The sequence below is a fragment of the Theobroma cacao genome, chromosome 1 (genome assembly GCF_000208745.1).
Source record: "Theobroma cacao cultivar B97-61/B2 chromosome 1, Criollo_cocoa_genome_V2, whole genome shotgun sequence".
Classification (NCBI taxonomy): Eukaryota; Viridiplantae; Streptophyta; class Magnoliopsida; order Malvales; family Malvaceae; genus Theobroma; species Theobroma cacao.
Genome location: NC_030850.1, coordinates 8,061,292 through 8,084,320, shown reverse-complemented (window position 1 = coordinate 8,084,320; position 23,029 = coordinate 8,061,292). Strand labels below are relative to the sequence as shown.

Here is a 23,029-nt window from a genome sequence, read left to right as displayed (position 1 = left end):
GTTACGTGCATTATTTTTCGTAGGAAAAAAAAAACAACATTATTTCACTTTTCTGAAATGGTTATGCTTTTTATGGGTTATTTTTCCTTTTGAAGGAATTCTGTAATTGAATGACATTAATTAAAAAAAGAGTTGTAAAAAATAGTAAGTATGGAGCATACGGAGGTGCCATAGGAACCAAATTTGCAAGTTGCAAGCAACTTGTTTCTTGTTTTTGTCTGTTTAAGGCAGTTTAAAGTCAGATATGTACGTGAAGGCACATGCAGGATTGCTGTCTCACCGCAGACCGAACTCCCAACCTGATTGGCAAAGCTACATTCAGACCGACAACATTCTCAGGAGCTTCCTTTCTAAGAAATCTCCCAACAAATTCATGACGAAAGCCAAAACTGCAATCCACTTTCTTTTTCCTTAATCAAAGCCTCTATGCTTTAACATCACCTTTGGGTGCATTGAATTGGACCAGAGCACAATCTTTTAGACCTGACCAGTTTTGGACCTCTCATTTCTTACATATATAGAAAGAGATAAGTTTCACTAGTGGCTTGGAGCCCTGCTGGATCGGAAACACATTGACTGCAACCATGTCGGTACTTCCAAGCACTACTGCCAACTGCATGGCTTCAGCCGTCCGAAGTCCTGCTCCCGAGCGTGAAACATTCCAAAACTTCTTTGAATGCTGGCTTGTAGAGCAAAACCAACATCTCCAAGAGCTCATTGCTGCATCCCAACAACACCACAGCACTGCGGATGACGACAGCCTGTGCTCCCTCATCAAAAGAGTGTTGGAGCATTATGAGCATTATTACAAGGCCAAGGCCAGGTGGGGTAAGGAAGATGTGTTGGCCATGTTATCACCTTCTTGGACCAGCACGTTCGAGGATGCTTTTCTTTGGATTGGCGGGTGGCGACCCATCATGGCTTTTCACTTGCTCTACTTCAAATCAGGGCTGCAACTGGAAGACCAACTCAACGAGCTCATTCGCGGGATGGGAAGGGGAGATTTGGGTGATCTCTCACCATGCCAGCTCTCAAGGATCGATGAGTTGCAGGCAAAGACTATCAAGGAGGAGAAAGAGGTGACCGAGAAGATGGCAAAGCATCAAGAGACGGTGGCGGACTCGTCCATGCTTAAGTTGAACCATTTGGTATCTGGAAATGATGAGGAACGGGGATGGGGAAGGTGTGGGAGTGGAGAAGGAGAGTCAGCGATGGAGTGCAAGGAGGAAGGATTGAAGGAGATGTTGCAAAGGGCTGATGATCTCAGGCTGAGAACGCTGAAAGCTGTCATTGACATATTGACTCCAATCCAGGCTGTCCATTTCCTGATAGCTGCTGCACCTAAGGATTCATGAATGGGGCAAGCAGAGAGATGATAAGCATCATCGTCGTAGCCATAGCGCCGGTGCCCAAAGCCACTAGCATCCAATTCGCTGGCAAATTGGCCAAAACGAATCAGAGTTAGCTTCTTCTTGAAATATCGAAATATCAGAGTCTAGTATTTCTGAATCGAAAGTATCATTACTTTACTCAATTTCTTTGGGTTTATGTAATATTTATCAACTAATGATCATCATCTCAAATCTGATGAATCTTCCTTCCCTTTTCACATTCCAATACTTACTAAACTACACATCAAAACATATTTAAAATTTCCTAATATGTAGTAATCCATATTTAATGAGATTTTCTTATATTCTTACTTTATTCTTCTTTTTTTTTTAAGAAAACTTTATTCTTTAATCATTCATAAAATATATTTTCATTTTTACTTTTCAATATTTCATAATATTACAAGGAGAATTATATTTTTTTTCACAATTGTCTATCTTATTTCGTGTTTTGTTTAATTTATTTTTTATTTTTAATTAATGTATAATTGTTTTCATTTTTTTTCATTATAAAACTTATAATTATGTTTTAAAATTTTAATTTTTTAAATTTTTAAATTTTATAATATAATTTTTTATAACAACAAATTAAAATGTCATGTCAACACTATACAATATAAAAAATAAATAAAAATAAAAAATTTAATTAAACACAATAAAAAATTTTAAAATTTAAAATTCATTTAAATAATTCAAGAAGTTTTAAAGTATTATATTAAAAATTAACAATTAAAGATCTTTTATGTTGAAATAACAGTTAACTTGTTTAATCACAGTTAAATGTTACACAAGGAACACATTAAAATTGATTTCTAAGTAAAAAATTGATTTAAAAAAAAAGCTTTTTTCTGGGATTAAAAAATGATTTTAAATAAAAAATTAATTTAAAAAAAAACACGTTTTTATGGGATTAAAAAAAACCTCATTCACGTTGAATTTTTTTTCCAAATTTTGGATAAAAACTTCAAAATTTTGAATTTTGTACTTTTTTCATCATTGTACCAATTAAGGATTGATTGTAGTTTTATTACTGGGTAAAAGTTTTCTTTCCCATATGGACAACTTGACATTCATTAGACTGTTTCCTTCCTGCTTTATTGTCTGTTCAGAAATCTGATTTGCTCGTAAGCTTTCAAGTTTTCCCAACAAAATTTCTCCAAAGCCTCAAAAGTGGGAACCAGGCCATCCTGTAAGCAGCTTGAAGCAGCATCATTCAGCTGTCTAACAACTTCTTCATGCCTAGCTTTTTGTTCTTCCAATCTCTTATTCATGGAGACCAAGTCAATATCTAGTCCACCAGCCTGTGCCACACTCTCTGCAGGGAACTCTGAAGCAGCCAAATGGTTTAGCAATGCATCTTGATGCCACTGCAAACCACTCTCTTCATGAATAATTCTAAGCAGTTTCTCAAAATCCTTTGAAAGGTGCATAGCTTTCTGTCTTTCATGTTGTTCTTCATTTTGCTTCTCCCACAACTGGTGCAAGCTCGTGGCAAAACTATGAATGGCTTCGTATACTCCATTGTCTGAAACTTTCTCAATTGCATAGTACCAATCACTACAGATGATGAAAACGGGTGGAGCTCTAATGCTGCTAGGAGAAAAGGTGGGTATTCCATCAGGAGTTGCTTCTGGTTCTTGGAAGATGCACCTCAAAAGCCACTCATTTAAGAATTTCACAAAGGCTTTCTGAGTACTAACATAATCTCTAAAGCTTGAACCCCAGTTTAACATCTCCTTTTCCAGTCTCTGAGTAGCCTTCATGTTTGAACTTTTTCGACTGTCAGCATTTGCCATATGAACATATGCTTTTGTCCCTATGATAGTTTGGAACTGCTTTCGATGGCATTTTACCATGAAGTCCCACATTCTCAACAACCTGAAAAAAAATGGAATATTATTATGGCACATTAGAATGGTTAACAGGAAAAAAGGACATAAAAAGCACAAGGCGGCAGCAAAGGTAGAGTTATGAACTTAGAACCTCCTTTTTGGAGTTAAGGTGAGCCACTGTAATATTACAAACTCGCAAGGAATTACAAGGAAATTTGAATATAAAACCCTATTGCTCAGGTGCAGTTTTTAGTAATTACTGCCAGCCCCTCTTTCATGCCATGTTCAGTTAGTTGAACACAACTCTACCTATATTCCTAATCAACTTGATTCTCTTGATGCTTCTTTAAAAGAATGTCTCTTTTCCTTCTTTAGAGAAAAACAAATGTTACACTTCTTTCAGTCCTTTGGCATACAGGTCCTCTACGAATGAGAACCAATGAAGGATACAAAATCAATCTCATCAACATCTGCAAGTGTACCCCCAAAATGTTTCATGATGGATACATTTTCTATCTTAAAATATAGCAATTGATTTTTTGGTTCAAACCACACATCAACTGACAGGAGTAACTTAAAATTGTGTCATTGGCTACAATGCTTATCTTTTAAGTGTAAACTCATGAACATTGATTGGGAATACACTAGTACTCATTGGCCAAAAAAATAAAAAGAAACCATTAATTAAAATTCATTGTTAATAGGAGCATCTAACCACCTAACTCTTACCCCTCTCCACCTCTTATGAAAGAAAAAATCAATAAACTATTACCATATATACCACTAGGGTTCACACCATCCTTCAGAATGTATTATTGAGCAAAAAGAAAAATAGAGTGAAGCTCCTCTTGAAATATTTAAAATAAGCAAGTCATGAATTCTAATTCATTAAATTCTCCACATCAACATACCGAGCAGGATGAAGCACATCAACACACAAGTATTCGAGGTATTGTACTAGTCTTCAAGCAAAAGAAAGAAAACAAATTGAATGCATGAAGAAATAGTTCACACTTATTCATTAATAAATAATAAATAACCTTTCAAAAAAAAAAACAAATATGGTAAAAATACAGGATAAGAGGGAAAGAGAAAGGTAAAGTGATTGACTATCTCATACCCTTCAATCAATTCTTTCAGTTGTGCAAGCAAATCCTCATCTCTTAACCTGTGTATTCGTCTCGAGATCACATCAACTGCTGTGACAGCAACATTAATTTTTGAAAGCAACCTTCTAAGTGAAACATGAATGTCGTCAATCTTACTGTACTCAGCACCTTTATCATCAAGAACCTTTTGCTGATTGTACTTCTTATCATATATAATGCGGAACTTTTCTTCCCCCTGACATTGCGCAGAGTCAAAAGCAAAGAGAAGCATCAGGAAATGAACGGAAAAGATAGTTTCATGCAAAACATTATTCCAAACAAGTCAAACGAAGCATCTGTGTCAGTACACAAGATGCATTTAATATGATCAAAATAATTGTCAGTTCCTTGGAATTCATAAATAGTATACTGCTTACAGCATTATTATACTTCTCCATTCCATTTGTACACTTCCAACTTAGAATATCAATGTCCATGAAATACATAAACAGTTGTTACACCAATGCTTGCTACCCAAAAAGAAAAGGAAAAGAGAGAGGAAAACCCCAAAAAAAAAAAACAACTTGTGATTGCACAATAATATGCATTTGGTGAATGTTTCATTATGATCTTACATTATTTATGAAAATTCCAAAGATCAAACTTGGTAACACTTGCCAACCTATATCTTTATTCCTACCAAAGCCATGAATATGCCAAAATGATATTCAGGAACCCAGGAATTCAAAAATATTCATAACACCCTCTCCTCAAAAGAGAGAAGAACAAAAAAGGAGTACCAGGGTAAAAATAGGAACTTCACCACAACAGGAGCAATGGAAATCACAGATGATTTCTTTAGATTTCACACTATTTTACAATTGTTTTCCTCTTTGTTCAATTATTTGCCTACTTCCTACAATTCTTCCAGCTCTCTGGTACTCAATGATGCTGGATTCCAATCAAAAGTCCCTAAAATAAACATGGGAAACATTATCTACCAGCATCACTATCAATTTTATCCCCCATAAAGCTAGAATATCATCAGACATGAAGCTTAATGGAGTCATGTTATCATTGTGAAACCACTTTGTTCTTTTTATTCTAATAACTGTACTAGCTATGGAAAAAAGCATATGCATCTACCTTTTCAAGAAGAAAGACCTTGAAGAACACCAAGAATAAAAGCAGAAACTCAGTGCACTACAGTTGAACTTAGCATCCAACTGATAGTGGGGCAAACTTTACATGGCAAAATAAGATAAATGGTAATAACATGGAAACCAAAGAAAATAACAAATCAACAAGTGTAAAAAACAAGAGCCAATTTCAAATAACTAAGACCTATTCCTAGGATAGAAACAGAGTTTCTGATGTAATTAACTCCTTTCAACTAAATGCACCTCTGAGCAAACTTTACATGTCAGTGCTCCCCCAACCAGTTTTTAATAACAGTGACTATGAGACAATTTGAAGGAAAAAATAGCATGATATAAGCATTATATTGAGCTTAGGTGACAGATTTCACAACTGAAAATGTGAAACTTTAGCAATGATTGACATGATCAATCTTAGTGCTTTGTATGGAGGTAGATCCAAATGAATTTGCAACATCCAGAAGAGACGTCATCGGTGACTATCATGCTGGTTACACTGCTAATTGTATCAAACATTTAAAATTAGAAGCCAACTTCCTATTTTTTAAGTCAAAGTATAATAAAGCACAATGTATGTTCAAAGTGTACATGTATTTATAGGCTAATTATGTTGTGGTCTCCCTTCCCCAGCTTATTTTCTTTTAACATGCAGATAGCTATAGTCTAAATGATTGCTTACCAGAACTTCAGCATACAGTTTCTTTTCCCATGCAAACAGCTGCTCCAAAGTGGAGGAGAGGTCACCAAACTTTCTGCTTATATCCTCAACATCACCATTTATAGCTTTGTCCATCATCATTGTTCTAGGAGCCAATTGGTTTAATTGCAATGAAGTAAAACCAAAGATCCTTGAGGCAACTTCTGGAGATAGCAAATTTAATGGCAGATATTATTTTCCTTTAAAATAGGAAAAAGTAATAGCAAAAGTTCATTTGATTTACTTTTTCACAAAAAAAAGAGAAAAGAGGATTTATTTTCTACCAAAAAAAAAACAAAAGAAAAACAACAACATAATTCATACCCATCTATGTGGTCTACCCACATAACCATGTCATTTGAATACTTTTATCTTTTTGTTTTGGTACATTTGAAGAAGTCTAAGCAGGAGATGGGATTCAAAACTTAGACCTCAACCCTCTTAGTGAGAGTTGACAACTACTAGGCCAAGCCTGAGTTACTTGAATAACTATTATTTGTATATCGACAGCATTCACAAACATTCAAGCAAAGATAGCATAAAAACTAATCATGTCTAAAATAACTTATTATCTGGTTCATCATACACAGAAGCCTTTTACATTGTACTGATAACATCTCTGCCGCAAGGAAAGTATTTGAAATCTGATTTAGAAAGCACACTTTGGCATTTTTAATTGTTATTAGCTAATATAATATTTGAATTTTAGCTCCAGGTTCTGTTATGATAAGTGAATATATTCTATGTTCTTTTTGAAAGGTTCATGATCCTAGGTTGAGAGAGTACAATTTCCTCAACAGCAGTCTAGGAGTTAACCCCAAAATGTTGGCATTTTCCTCATTAATGAAAGAATAAGTATATATAATATTTAGAATGTCCATCACACACTTTAAAACCTTTTCAAAACCTAATACTAATATTTTATCGCTATAAAGTTTTTTAGATGTCAGGTCTAATGTTTGGGTCAACCCACATCCAAAGCCAGTGATCTGAAAGGTAAATATTCCTTGGGCTAGGGACTAGCTAGCGAGAAATCTGATACAGTCAAGCTTCAAAAGCACAGGCAAATGTAGAGTAAATTATCGATGGCCAAAGGACCAAGAAATTGAGTAATGTAGCCACAAGAATTGACATTTAAGGTTTTCAGTTTCTCATAAAGTATAAATAAATTTCAGGACAAGAAATTAAAAATCATGTTATCATTTATTTCTTGGGAAGCAACTATGCCATGAATTTAAACAATAGAATAAAATAAAAGATGCAAACTCTGTTGCAATTATTTACAATAAAAGTGGAAGATACATTAGGTACCATAATAGGAAACCTGTAACAATTACATTCCAAAATCCTGATAAACCACTTCACAGATCTTTTTACATCCCACTATCATGAAAGTTCTTAGGAATATTAAAATTCAGAACTGCTGAAGTTAAAGCTACATTATAAAAACAAACAATTTTCATAAAAAAAATATTATGATGCATCTAGCATTGGATTCACCCACAGCAATCCACATGCAGAAATCCTTCTTAGTTACTGAGTTTTAGTTAAGTAAATCATACTTCATAAATTCCTTTTGGAACTAAAAAATGAAAATCCTGTAAAATCAATGACCAAAGAGAAATATATTAGCTTAATAAATTAAAAGGTAAACTGAAATTTCTTTGAAATCAATCTTCTTTAAGCCATATAAGTTCTTAGCTTTTACTTCTGCACACAAAACCTGAGATGTTCAGCTAATTTATGATAAAACACAAAGGTTGATCTGCTTCAGTTAGAGGGTACTCAAAATCTGCCTGCTTTGCAAGCTTCTATTATGTGCTTTGTCAGCATGATGGCCAAAGATCAGAGGGAAAAAAGGCACAGCCTAGGACATAGTAAAGCATCTTAGGATCAATGAAAGAAATGAGCAACTGAATGACCCCTACTCTCCACTGGGGTATTTCACCTAGAGTAGGGGAAATGATTTGCAGGAAATGAAGCATACAACAGTCAGCAACAGAAAGTCAGCAGCGATGCAAAGAGTGAACTTTAACAGAACTCTTGCCTTACCTTCAATTCGGAAAATAGTCAGGCAGAGCAATTAGAAGGAAAATAACTTAGCCTAAAATATTTAACAGAATGAATATGAAGACAACATAACAGAACCCTACCCTTAAGTTTGGCACCCATAGGCTGATAAGGGAGTTTGCCTGCCTCGAAAAATACTGCAACTTCCTTCCCATAATTAAAAACAGTCTCAAATATATCTCCAATTTCCTTTACTATTTCAGTGATATTCTTTGAGACACAGTCATCTAATGTCGTCAAGCTTGAAGATTCTAAAGATTCACCATCCTGGGTGACTGTATCTTCACTCTGCATACGCAGCCCATCCCTAGTTATATTCTTATCTTCGGTAATATTTACTGCCAAGGTATCTAGTCTATAGCGTACATCTTCTTGAATGGTGATTGGATCACTCTTTTCTTTTTCTTGAGATATTGGAGCTTGTGAAGTGCCAGTGCCTGAACTTTCCCTTATAGCCTCTGCTGATTCCTCGCCCCTGGATACGTCGACCGAATTTGGCACAGTTTCATCTTCCAAATCGGGAATTCCCTCTCTCTCTCTCACTTCTCTAAAGTCCTGATCACTATTAAATTCACTAAAACAATAATTCTGAGAATAGTAATTTATATCATCAATTATCTTAAATGGGTTTAAGTAATACCAATCAACAATGTTATTTATAGGAGAAGTTGATGGAGCAGGAGTGACACTCTTTGTCCTTTCATGGTAAGGATCAGCTTGCTCTACCTCATTTTCAAACTGAGGGAAGCTTTGAGGAGATTCCAGCACCGGAGAACCAGAAGCTACCCAATTTTCATCTTGAGGGTAGCTAACATTATTATTCATAGAAGCCTCAATTGCAGCACCAGCAATCACCTTACAACCATAATGAGAAAAACTAACATCACCTGGCTGTGAATGAACTTGATTGTTAGACTGATCATACCTAACATAACTAGGTGAAACACTTGTAGATGTGCCAAAAGATTCCCCGTGACCATATTGAAAGCGGGAAGAAAACACATCCAACTTTCCTGACTGCTCATGAATGGCAGGGAACGTTGCTGAAGGTGACGTCCTCAAATTAAGGGGAGAACAACCTGATGCCTCAGAGTGATCATGAGTATTATCGGTCAAGGAGATCAGCTCGGCGTCAGAGTTATTCTCCTCTGAGGACTCAAAAGAGCAATCACTTAAAACCAGCATTTCTTCCTCCACAAAGTGGTTAAGTGCATTGCCTACATCTAAAAGAGATTGAAGGTACACAATGTGGGCTGCGGCTAACTGATAGCGGCAATCAGCCGCAGCTCCAATCAATTCCTTTCTCTCTCGACAAAGCCTCAGCAATGGTGAACTATCCATCTTTGATGTACTAATACCCATACCCATATTAGATATATCACCAAACGAACAACCAAAGACATACTAATATCCAATAAAAACCCAAGAAAACCCTAATTTTATTCTCGTCCCGAAATTTAAATGTAACTTTATTATTCATGAGAAACCCACATAGCGGAATGAAAAAATAAATAAATAAATGCAAGCGAGGTAATCGGGGTTGTCACAGATACGCAATTTATGATAAAAGATTCAAATCAGTTATATTCGGAAAGTAAAGAGATAAACACAAAAATTGAAAATAAAAATAAAAATAAACACTCACGGAAGTCTGGCCGTTAAATTCGTTGAAGAAGGACCATCCATGCATGAAAAACAGACTGAAACTGAGAAGAGAAGGCCTTTGAGGTTCTGATTCATCTTCTTTTACCATGTTTGTGATCTGAGCTTTGAAGTCTGAAGACGGAAGTAAGAGAGTAAAACTGCTTCTGGAATTCGGATCAGAGGAAAGATGACCGTTTTTCGAGTTCAATTTCATTTATACTTTATATTTTGTGACGTGACGCGCGCATTATAGGAGGGAAATAATATTCAAATCCCCTAAGGATTTTACTTGCGAGGAAAAGTTTAAAATAAAAATTAAAATTATCAAAATTATTGAAATTCCAATTAGGTATTTTAAAGGGTCCAACCGAAAATTTGTGAAATTCATTTATTTATTTAATAAAATATCAACTTTTATTTCTTTTTTTTAATGTAACTTAATCATTTTTATAAAAAATAATTCTTATTTTCTTTTTATATTATTAGTGGCATTTATATATTTTTTGTCATAGATCTCACATTAAATATATAAGTATAAGTTTTTCACTACCTATCAAGTATGTCTTTTGAGTTAAAAAAATGAATCTGTGACTTATAATCTTACTTAAACTCTAATTTTAAAATTTAAAATCATATAAAGTTGAATTTAAGTTCCGACTCGTGATATTTTTACAAACCTAGTAGCTTCCAATATAAAATTTTTTAATTTTTAAGTTATATATTTTATTATATAACTTAATGTATATTTATATTCATAATATCAAAATATATATTAATATTTATGTTATCAATGTAATGGTAAGATAAAATTATCATTCAAGACATATATAATATCTAAAATGAAATTATTTGGTTAAAAAAATTTTATTTAATTATTAATAGAAAAAATATCATAATTTTTATCATACTTTATTTAAACAATTATGTATACGTATATTATATTAGTAACATAATATAGAACAAAAATATGTTTTTACATCATTTTAACAATATCTATTAGCAATTAACATCAATATTATTCACATTAATCATATTATTATTGATATATTTTTTAATTTATTATTATTTTTCTGATAAAATATTGTTTAATCAATCAAATAACTATTTTATTTGTATGGACTATTATCTCTTAAAATGGGTCAAGCAATCATTTTTTATAAAATAATTATAACATTAGAAATCAAATAATTATTTTATCTTTTTTATCACTTGACTTTAGAAAACTACTTAATTATAACATTTTGGCCACTATTATTATTTTAGTCACTTAGTTTATTACCATACTTTGATCAAATGACACATCTATGTTAGTTGCTCAATCACACCAGCGTGTTCCTATGGTAATTAAAAATAAAAACAAATTATTATACGGACGTGATCTCATGACAGAGTATGTGATGTGGATATATCAATTGGTCAAGATATGTTAAGAGATTTATTATCTTTTAACAATTAAATTACTAAAACAAATCATGTTTATTAATATTAGTAATCAAAATATTATTTTTTAAAATTAAATGATAAAAAATAATTTACTTTTTTATTTTTTATATATTAATTTTATTTACTTAACAAACTAGTTCGATATCCTTCATTTAAATTAAAAAGAAATTGTAAAATATAACATTTCTCGTAAGTTCAATTCAAAAATATTATTTATTATAATTTTAATTATTTTTAGTCAATTTTTAACATGACTTGACAATAATGTCCTTTAAATAATTTCAGACAAATTAAAATAATTTCAGTTTTCTCTATCTTGCCATACAAACAAAAATTTGAAAATGAAATCTCGATTTCTCTCTCTTATCAAATACTATCTATCTCACTATCTAGGCCTTTCTTGTTATCTCAAAGAGTAGAGATAACATCAAGGTATGTATTTTAGGATTCTGAATTTATTGGTTTATATTCATAAAATTTCAAAGTTAAAGGATTAAAATTGATTAGACATATTTGTAAATTAGAACACTATACGACTTTGGCAACTTAAATCTGGTTATGAACAAACAAATCAATTAGTTATTAGGTATTACATTATTAGTTTTTAGACATTGTATCACTGGTTTTTAAGTATTGTGAGGCTGATTTTTAAGTATTGCGTGACTTAATCATTGCGTCTTTGGTTTTTAGGCATTGTGTGATTGGTTTTGGACAATGTTTAAATCACACAATGCCTAAAAACTAGTCACGCAATACCTATCAATTAGTAACGCAATGTCATATCAATCAGTCACGCAATACCTAAAAATTAGTCACTCAATGCTTAAAAACTAATCACGCAATGCCCAAAAACTAATTTCGTAATACTTAATAATCATCAAAACTACTGAATTCCATTTAACAAAATTAACAACTTCAAACAACACACCATATTCCATTTAATAATATAATCAACGAATATACCTACTTGGCGAATAATGCTCAAAATGCTTAAAAGGTTTTCTTCATGTATCAAAAATTGCTCCAAAATGCTTAAAATGCTCCAAATGCTCAAAAGTTTTTCTTCTTGTATAAAAAATAACCCCAAAATGCTCAAAATGTATAAAAGTTTTTTTTAGTAAGGAATACTCTAGAGATGAATGGTCTGGTGTGAGGAAAGCTCAAAAGATATAAGTCAGTTTAAGGTGCGAACCTAAACATATGAGTCGATTTCATGAAGGGTAATTTTGTTCAAAATTAATTTCTCTTGGTTAAAAATAATTAAAATTATAAATAGGGGTATTTTTAAAAAGTACCCTTAAATTAACAATATAATAAAACAAAAACGAAAAAGGAAATTTCCTTTTTCCCCTTGGACTGGATTTGGACTCGGCTTATTGAATGTTTTGAGGTTGAACATGAATCCAAGAGATTTGCGTCAAGACTTCGGATAAGACCTTGTCCGTAGCCCACTTTCTCGCTTTTTTTTATTTTAAGATATAAAAAAAAAAACATAATTTTAAACTTAATATAAAACCTAACAAAACTAAAAATCTCATTTTGCTTATTGTTTATGTTTCTTCTCTCTATCATCTAGTCCACCGTCAACCGTCTCTATTACTACTATCTACCATCGCTAACAACATAAGCGAAGGGAAAGCGGTGGTGGGGTCACCCTTCAGTTTTTATTTTTTTTATTTTTATGTATATAAAATTTAAAATATTTAATTTTACCATTTCTAAATAAATCAAATGTATTAATTTAGAGTAATGTTAAAAAACCTAAGTTAATCTTATATTCAATTCATTCTAAACTCAAATTTTAGAATTATTTTTTCTTTTTTTCTCATTTATAAGTATATTAAACCCTTTTATTTTTCATTTTTTCCTTCTCTTTTCCTTTCCTTTTTTTCTCTTTTTTATCCTACCTTTTTTTTTACTTTTTTTTCTATTATATACTAAACCTTTTTATTTTTTTCTCCTTTTTTTCCTTTTTCCTCCTTTATAAGTATACTAAATCATTTTATTCTTTTTTTATTTTTTTCAGATTTAGTAATGAATGAATTTTTTTCTCTTTTTTCCTTTTTTTCTTTTTTTCCCTTTTTTCTTTTTGTCTTTTTTTTTTCCTCCTTTTACAAGTGTACTAAACCCTTTTATTTTTTATTTTTTCTTTTTTTTTTGAATTTAATCATTGATGAATTTGAAAACATGAAAGCACATTTAACACAATGCCTAAGGTAAAAATATAATGTTTAATTTTTTTTGTTTTATGTTTATTACAATACTTAATGTGATAATCTAATGTTAATTTATTTTTATTTTATATCTATTTATATTGGTGAATATGAAAACTTATATTTAAATTGTTAATAAAATTTTATATTATAATTTAATTTCATTTCAAAAGTAGTTAATTTTTTTATTTTAAATCAAAACATTAACTCGATCTATGATCTTATATAATTACTTTTTAATCACTATTTATACAAAATCTTATATCGATCTACCAAAGTTTTGTCGATGATCTTTTTCTTTTGTTATTTCTTTCCTTTTTCCTTCGCCTTCTATGATTCACTTTCTCTACCTATTAACCAAGCTCATTTCTCTCTCTTTTCTCACTCTTCTTATTGCTCCCTTTGCCATTGCCTATCCTAGCTTCATCCAGTCAACCAACAACAGTTTTGTCTCTCTTCTTTTCTTTTCCTTTTTTTTGTTTTTTGTTTTTCCTATTTATCTTCCTAAGAAAAAAATATGATGTGGCAATCACTTCAATTGATGGGAACAATTTTAATTTTATGTATAGATTCAATAATTATAGTTTGAAAATTCACTTCACCTAATTGAATTATTTAAATTAATTTTTATACTTGTATTATTAGTTACAATTTTTATAATAAAGTAGATAGTTAATTTTGGTTAGTATTTATTATCTTTAATAGGTTTTTTATAGTGTAATGCTTTACAATGAATAATAATAAGAACAATTAAAAGAAGTAAAGCAGTACTTCATGTAGAACAATTAGAATAAGTGAAACACTACTTTATGCAGAACAATTAAAACAAGTGAAGCAATGTTTCATGCAGAATAACTAGAGTAAACAGAGCACTATTCCATGCGCAACAATTAGAATAAACGGAATATTACTTTATGCGAAACAATTAATACAAATACTTCACGCGGAAGAATTAGAATAAAAAAAGCATTACTTTGTGCGGAACAACTAGAATAGACAAAACATTACTCTATGCAAAACAATTAATACAAGTGAAACAACTATTTTGCACAAAATAACCACTTCATATGAATGACACTAAAAGCAACTCGAAATAAATGATAAGGTTCATAGGTTATTTTTATCTTGTGATGTTCTATAAAAGTTTGGTGTGATAGTTTAGAAATAAAGATAGTTAAGAAGTATTCCTCTCAACCTTTTCCTAAAATACAAGTGTTTCTCTCTCACCCTTACTTTTTTCTCTTGTATTTGTTTACATATACCTTATTTTCTTGTACCTGTTCATATACAGCTTATTATCTTACACTTGTTTATGTACACCTTTTTCTCTTAACTTGATTTAATATAACTTTTTTCATATATCTCTTCCCTTTACCTTCTACTAAACAATAATTCTTATTATATTATTAATGATTATAAAATCTATTACTTCAATAGTCACATAATGAATTGAGAAAATTATGAGAAATGGAGCTCCTGATAAGGTGATTTCAGAAATAACCACGATATAAAGTTATCTGTTTCTAGCCAAAAAGAAACATGAGTAGACCAAAATACCCTTAAAAACATCGTCTCAAATTAGGGTCTCGATATCTCCTTCCTGCTAGAGAGAAAATAGAAATAAATAATAAATGCTCAACTATTTGACCTCACTCATTTTTCTCTCTCAACTCTCTGAACTGTTTCAACTCTGTCAACCCTCTATTGAGCACCATCGTCATCAACTCTCTCAGCTCTCTGAACTGTGTGAGCTCTGTAAACTCTCTGTTGAGCACCATCGTCATTGGGTTGTGGTCTATCCCTAGGCATCTGGCCATATTGTCGTAGATTAACAGACCCTATAGCAGAGATGACATCAAGTTGTGTTATTGGGTTTATTGCTGGAACACTTAAATTTCTGAAACATTTGGTATAAATTAGAACATGGATTAGAAACATTGCCCAGAGTTGTTACACGCCATACATCTATAGCATGTGTTAGCGTTATTTTAGCGTGTCATTACATTGGTTATTTTAGGGCAGTTCTTGTAACGAGTCAATAATTACACTGATTGGCATATCACACGCTATGGGTATTTTAGGCCAGTTCGTATAAGGACACAGTAATTATAGTCATTGGCGTGTCAGCGTTGGCGTGTTAGAACATTTTACGTTATATGCATGGCATGTTACAACATTTTATGTTATATGGATGATGTGTTACAACATTTACGTTATCTACATGGCATGTTGCAACATTTTACGTTATATGCTTGGCGTGTTACAACATTTTACGTTATATGCATGCCGTGTTACAACATGATTGACAATTTCTAAAACACGGCATGTCATGTAATGTGTTAAATGATTGACAAATTATTATTGTTTCCAAAATTTCAATGGGGTTCCAATTGTGCGACTTGTGATAAGACACGGTGGTTAGTGGGTGGATGGCATTTACAAGGATGGTGAGTCACGAATGCGGGGGGTTAGGAGTGATTTGTCGTTTGTGGGATTAGTGAAGCTGGTTGAAGATATTGTTGGGGTAAACTCAGAAACTGACAAGATTAAGTTACATGCATTGATCAGTACACCCGGAGAGCTATCACGGCCAATTATCAAGGACGATGAGGATGTTGATTGATTTCGCTAGAACAGAGGAATGTTCCGATTGTGTATGTCAGCATTAAGGGATGCCAAACAAATGTTATATCACATGAAGAAGCTGAACAACATGATAATCAACTCAATCAAAATGAGATATACAATGCTTCATATATACCACAACATTCAGTTCGTAACCCACAACAATGGCAAGTGACGTATGCACAAGAGTTTGTGTAGCCTAGTAGACACACGACATTCACAGAACAATTGGCTGCACAATTTCGATAAGGATGTGCATCAAACCAATTAGTTACTTGTGTTCAACAAATGCAATGATCGGGTGAAACTATACAAGGTGTAATGGCATTTTCAAATGAGAATGCGACACTTGAGGATAACATTGTGACTTTGAAAGGTGGCACTGTGACGTTCGAGGATAATACTGCATTTGATTAGGGAAATGAGGATTTGTTCCTGCCAATGAAGATAGATTTAATGACAATTCAAATGATGGGCTTGATGAATGGCATGATGAGAGTTCAGACGAGGATTGACTTTATGACAGTGACATTCCAATTTGCAATAATGTTGAAGGCGAAACAGAACCTGTAAGAGGTGTTGATGTAAAAGATGTTCAGTGTGATGACTCCATATACAATAACCCCATTGCTAATGAGAACAAGATTCGTTCCTTGGTACATTGCTCCATGACAGTTATCAGGAAAGAAAAAATGCAAAGATATCTCGTACGTGGGTAATTTCAAGTGTAGAAAGGTTCTCATTCCAAACAATTACAACTGAGGAGTCGACATGTGCCGATGATCGCTTATACAAAGGAAGAATATTTTCGTCGAAAGCGAGTTAAAACGAGCTTTGAACATGTTGGCTATAAAAGAGCAGTTTAGGATAAGAGTAAAAAGGTCATGTAAAGCTCATTATGAGGTTGGTTGCAAGGACAAGGCATGCAAGTTTAGTGTGCGTGCAACGAAGTTACCTAAAGGAGGATAATATTGGCAAGTTTGGATGTTCCACAAAGTGCACACGTGTACTGTCGATGGTTTGAAAGGGCGATTTGTAATCGTAAGTGCGAAGATAATTTGTGAACTTATGTCACACAAGCTTTAGGCTAATGGAGTAGCATTGAGACCTAAGGACATAATTGGTGATATGAGAGTTTAGTGGGGATTGGAATGCTTGTATAGTAAGGCTTAACAAGCGAAAGAGTATGCGGAGAAGCTTATTTTCGATCCCCTGAAAGAGTCATTTCAACTACTACCCTTGTATTTTTATATGTTGGAACAAGAAAATCTTGACACAGTCACTGTAGTGGCTACTGATGAGGCAAAAAGATTCAAATATTGTTTCTAAGCATACGAGGCTTGTATTTGGGGGTTTAGGGATGTAATGCGTCCTACGATTTCAATTGATGCGATACATCTGAAAGGCAAGTTCAAGGGTATTCTGTTTGTCGTTGTATGCAAAGATGCGAATGAGTGCATACATCTAGTTACATTTGGCATCGGCCATGTTGAGGACGAAGACTCGTGGACGTGGTTTTTTAGCAAGCTACGTGATGCAATTGGTTGTCCTGAAAACACTATGTTCATTTCTTAGCAGCATCTTGGCATTAAGAAAGCAATCCAAAATGCATACCCAGAAACGTGTCATGGTTTATGCAGGTACCACTTGAAGAAGAACTTTAAAAACAAGTTCAAATGCGATGACTTTTCTATGATTTTCACCCTTGCTCGAAAGTGCTATAAGGTTTTCGATTTCAACAGACATATGAACCAGCTCAAGCAGATTCATACAGGAGCCCACGCTGACCTTATGAGAATAGGCCTTGAGAGATGGGCACGTGCCTGTTCATCGACAAGGCGATACCAAATAATGACATCCAACATTGCGGAATGTGTTAACTCATGTTTGGAGCATGCAAGAGAAATGCCAATCACTGTTTTGATCGAGTTCATCAGAGACATGTTCCAACGTTGGTTCCATGATCGATATGAGGAAGCCGTCAAGGTGACCACGCCCCTCAGCCCTGAGGTTGCCAAGTAGTTGAGCAAACGATTCAATGATGCACATCACTTTGTGATTAAACCTATCAATTGAGTGGAGTTCAAAGTTAAAGATGGAAAGATGGACGGACTTGTAAACCTGTCCACGAAGACGTGTTCATGTTGTGAGTTCCAGCAGATTTACTACCATGTAGCCATGCCATTACAGCTATAAAGTCAGAATATCTTTATTTCTTATTTGAACCCTACTTGACATAGTATTTACATTGTGCTTGAACATTGAGTTCACTGTATTTTTCAATAAATGCAAACATGAAGCCATTGAATTCTGCGTTGACTACTACAAACAATCGTTTTGGTGGAGGGTTATGCGAGGTCCATTTGCCTGATAGGGCATCCTAGTGAGTGGGACATCCCCCCTCATGTGAAACAAATTATCGTCTTGCCACCACCTTGGCAAGGCCAAGCGAGAAGACCTAGAAGGAGAAAGATTCCATTGGCCGATGAAGGCAGTCGAGCACGGAGATGTTCACAATGTAAGAGGTACAGCCATAATAGACAGAATATCCCATCACCATTTACAGTTCCATCCACAAATTTGGCACCACTTCCAAGTCAATCAGTGCCTCCCCGAGTGCGTTGACCAAAAACATGTTCAAGTTGTAAACAAACCGGTCACACATGCAACAACTGTCTAATACGAAGGACAATGTCTGAAAACGTAAGGTGTCTTATGGATGAAGACAGCTTGTCGGCCTAACTAAATGTGTAACCCATGTGCAATACCTTTGTCACAATTTGCTCTTGCAGTATCTTACATTCATTCATATTTGGATTTTGTGTTTGTTAGTTTCATCTTGTAGATAAGTCTTTATTTTTTTTATTAATTTTGTAAATATATTATTTGATTATTTATTTCATTTTGTCCGTAGTTTTGAACACTTAATAGACTTACGAAGTCCCTATACTATTACCCCATTTCTCACATTTTATTATGATTTGTATTAAATAATTAATTATTTAATTTAATTCCTTTCTATTTCATTTGATTTAACCTTTTATGTTCTTACAATCAAATCTCTTAAGAGATATAAAATTAATTCATCTAACTTTAGTAGCTTTCTAAATCCTCATATTCAATTTGTTTTTGTAATTTTTTAATTACAATGTTTATTTTATCTTATTAATACCTCCATATAAAACTTTAAGCCAATCACTTAACAAAATAATAATAATAATAATAATAATATTGTACCAAGAAATTTACTTCAAAGGATGCAAGTCTAGAAAGAGAAAATTTTAAACTAAATTAAAAACATATGATATGAAATTTAAGATTAAAACACATGACTTGACCAAACAAATTTAAAAAATTTATGGATCATCCAATCAAATTTCATCTATGAATCATCATAATTAATTTTTATTAAATTAAAATATTTTAAAAATAAAATTGAAATATAAGGACGAAAATTCTTGAAAAATATATTATGTTAAGCGGACACGTTGAGTGCATGCAGATTTCTATGGTGACACGCTGACTTTTTGCATTATTATGAGGTGACATGGCACGCCCCATCTTATGGTGACACGCTAAGTGGAAGTAGATAGTTGGCGTGACACGCTGAGTGCATACAAATTTCTGTGGTGACACGCTGACTTCTTGCAGTATTGTGGGGTGACACGGCATGCCCTATCTTGTGGTGCAAGCTGAGTGGAAGCAGATAGTTGGCGTGACACGCTGAGTGTATTCAGATTTCTGTGGTGACACGCTAACTTCTTGCAGTGTTGTGGGCTGACATGGCAAGTCCCATCTTGTGGTGACACGCTGAGTGGAAGCAGATAGTTGGCGTGACACGTTGAGTGCATGCAGATTCTATGGTGACATGCTTACTTTTTGCTGTATTATGGGGTGACACGTTGAGTGGAACCAGATACTTGGCATGACACGCTGACTTCTTCCAGTTTTCAGGAGTGACACGCCATGCCCCAATTGTGTGACATACCAAGCGGTTGCAATATTAAATAATTAAAAGGCACTGTGTTTGAATTGAGAAATAAAATGTAATGTATAAAATGTACAAATATTAAATTAATAAAATTAATTATATATACAAAAAATATATAGACAAGGGCCGATATGTTCAGGGTTCGCTCTCATAATTGTTGAAAAAAATTTCTAGAACATATTGGCGAAGCATATTTGCAATCATATTCTGCTTAACTTTGATCATTTTCGATTGCAAAAAATTGTCAATGTACCATATCATGAACATACCGCAGCTGACACTATCATTTTGCTGATGCAGTTTATCTTTTGGCAAATGAATTTTCAATGGCATCGAAGTCAAATCCTATGTCTTCCTGCGTGTTTTGTTGAAATGACTGGCTTGGTGGCAGATGATTGGCATAATTGTCGTAAGAGGTGTCATCTGAGGTGTTTGCACTCCATTATCCTTAGCATTCGAAGTTTTTGCAGAGTCCACCACCTTGATCATCTACCTCACCAAGTCGATCTTCGCTACCACCCAATGCCCACCGACATTACAAGGCACAAAGATGAAATCGACATCTTCCCATTTTAACAATATGTCGGCTTTTCACCCTTCACGTATGCTCACAACTCATCTAGAATTCTGTAGTCGACATGGCATATTCAGTTGGAAATAAGGCGTGTAGCATATGGATGGTGTCCTATGAAGCATGTATACATTAGCTTACACTTAATGCAATAAAAAACTTAGTATTTTTAGAATTGAAAATTTTTCAAATATACTTACAAAGAATATCGTGTCAACCACGCATGCACGGGTAGTATACAGCTTTGACTTCGACCTTGTTATCCTTTTACAAAGTACACTCAGGCATGTGTCTATATGTTCACTAGTCATTTCTTTTTTGAGATCCTTTAATGTTGTGAAAAAGTCAGCCCCTTGATCCCCTAAGATCCTGACTTTACGCCTGCATATGTAACAAAATGAGTTTGAAAAGCCTTGGTGGATTAATGTTTCATTAAAAAATAATATTTGTAATGTTATTTATGAGCTTACCTCGCGCACTCGTCTTTCTTGAAACCTTCGTACGGTTCAACCGTTGTGCTCTTTACATCCTGACGGCTCACTGAGGGGTCGACATATGGGCTTGCCCTGTATTTACTCGTCATTTTCACCCGTGCCTGCTCAGTTAGGTCTGAAATTTATGCTGCACAATGATGAACATCAGATGACTCCGGTGACGATAACCGTGAACCGCTGACTTCGGGAGTGCTCTAAGGAAGATGGTCCCCTACTTCTACTGCCACCATTAATGCGTCAGCCTGAAGAAGATGCTCTCATTCACCCATGACTGAGTGACGGTCCCCCTCCCCTTTTGCAGATGCATCGATAACCGTATCGACCTCAAGAATAAGGTATCCATCAACACCAGTAGCATCATTGTGAATGTGCACACCAAGTTCATCGTGGTCTTCACCAGCACCATGAGATGAATGATCGCCTTACAGAACGAGACAAATGAAAAAATCCATTAGCTCATATAATACCACAAACCATAAACTAAGAACAAAAAATAGAGCTACACCTACTAAACGTAAACGACCAATATATGAGCGAAGATAAAATAACGTACCTGTGATTTTAGGCCGTCTAGAATCCGAGCAATGACACAATCCTCAAACGTTTGCTTCACCAGAGTCAATGACTGAATTGAAAGCCTTCAGCTTCGACATATCTTTTTTATACTAGTGCATGATCCATCGCAGCTGACGCTTCGTGACTACTCCGTCATTGACTCTTGTCGAATGGGTTAACTGCAATAACATATATTACTATGTTATTCAATAATCATATATGGAATTGTTGAAAATTACCCGTTAGAACTTTAATATCCTTATAGGCAGCTCGTTACCACTTTACGGTTGAGTAGGACTGATTTGTGGTTGAAGAGCTATGGTCGCCTCCTTCAACTGCAATAACAAAAATTAATGTGTTACTCGATAAACATATGTAGAAATGTTGAACACAAACTGTTAGAACCGATCTTATCGATGGGTTGTTAGCACTGTGTGTCTGATGAGGACCTCTTAATGGTTGAGGAGCTATCGTTGCATGGTCCAACTGTAAACACAAATATGTTATTCGATAATCACATATGAAATTGTTAAACACAAATCGTTATAACCATCCTTACATGCTCCTCGTTAGCATTGTGAGTCTGAGAAAGACCTATCAGTAGTTGTGAAGTTGTCGTTGCATGGTCCAACTACAAACACAGATATATTATTCGATAATCACATATGCAATTGTTGAACACAAACCTTTAAAACCGTGCTTACCAGCTCTTCACTGCCATTGCCATGGTCGTCACCTTCCTTCATCAACTTGGAAATCGACAGCTCATCGACGACAGCAATAGTGGTACGCCTCCGCTTCATAAAACCAGTGGCTCTTTTGTGCTTCAAGTTTCTCCTCTTTTCCCTTGCACCTAAGCTCCAGTCCGCCCGATCCTCTATGTGCCTTATTGGCACATATTAATGGCCCTTAGATAACGGGACATCAATGTCCACAAAATAATCCCCGGCTAGCCTCATCCGAGTTGGGCTCCAAGGTCTTCATTGCCCACAACTACAAAATAGGGATTATGATTAAATTTTAGGAAAGATTATTATACAAATTCACAGTAGAAATTAGTAGTTGTTCACTCACCTGCTGAGATGACTCCAACATCTCAACTGCCATGTAGAAGTCTTTTGGCTTCTGGTTGTATTGCCATTTGCACATTCATGGGTAGACGTCCTTCGGAGCAGAGGAGGCAACTATCTTTCGCAAAGCCGAAATTACCTCAATTGCTCAAAACTGCAAGTCAAATGTAACCATTATCAGATCGTAA

General features: G+C 34.0%; 2 protein-coding genes across 2 annotated transcripts; one reads left to right on the top strand and one right to left on the bottom strand.

Moving 5' to 3' along the window:
* Positions 550-1,579, top strand: LOC18611960 (transcription factor HBP-1b(c38)). The gene has a single exon (XM_007048482.2). It carries the CDS (start codon positions 585-587, stop codon positions 1,353-1,355), a length of 771 nt encoding a protein of 256 aa, XP_007048544.2. The 5' UTR covers positions 550-584; the 3' UTR covers positions 1,356-1,579.
* LOC18611959 lies at positions 2,389-9,597 on the bottom strand. The gene is made up of 4 exons (XM_007048481.2): positions 8,319-9,597; positions 6,148-6,329; positions 4,344-4,567; positions 2,389-3,269 (listed from the first exon to the last, which is right to left on the bottom strand). The coding sequence occupies exons 1-4, from the start codon at positions 9,595-9,597 to the stop codon at positions 2,486-2,488; spliced, it is 2,469 nt and encodes an 822-aa protein (XP_007048543.2). The 3' UTR covers positions 2,389-2,485.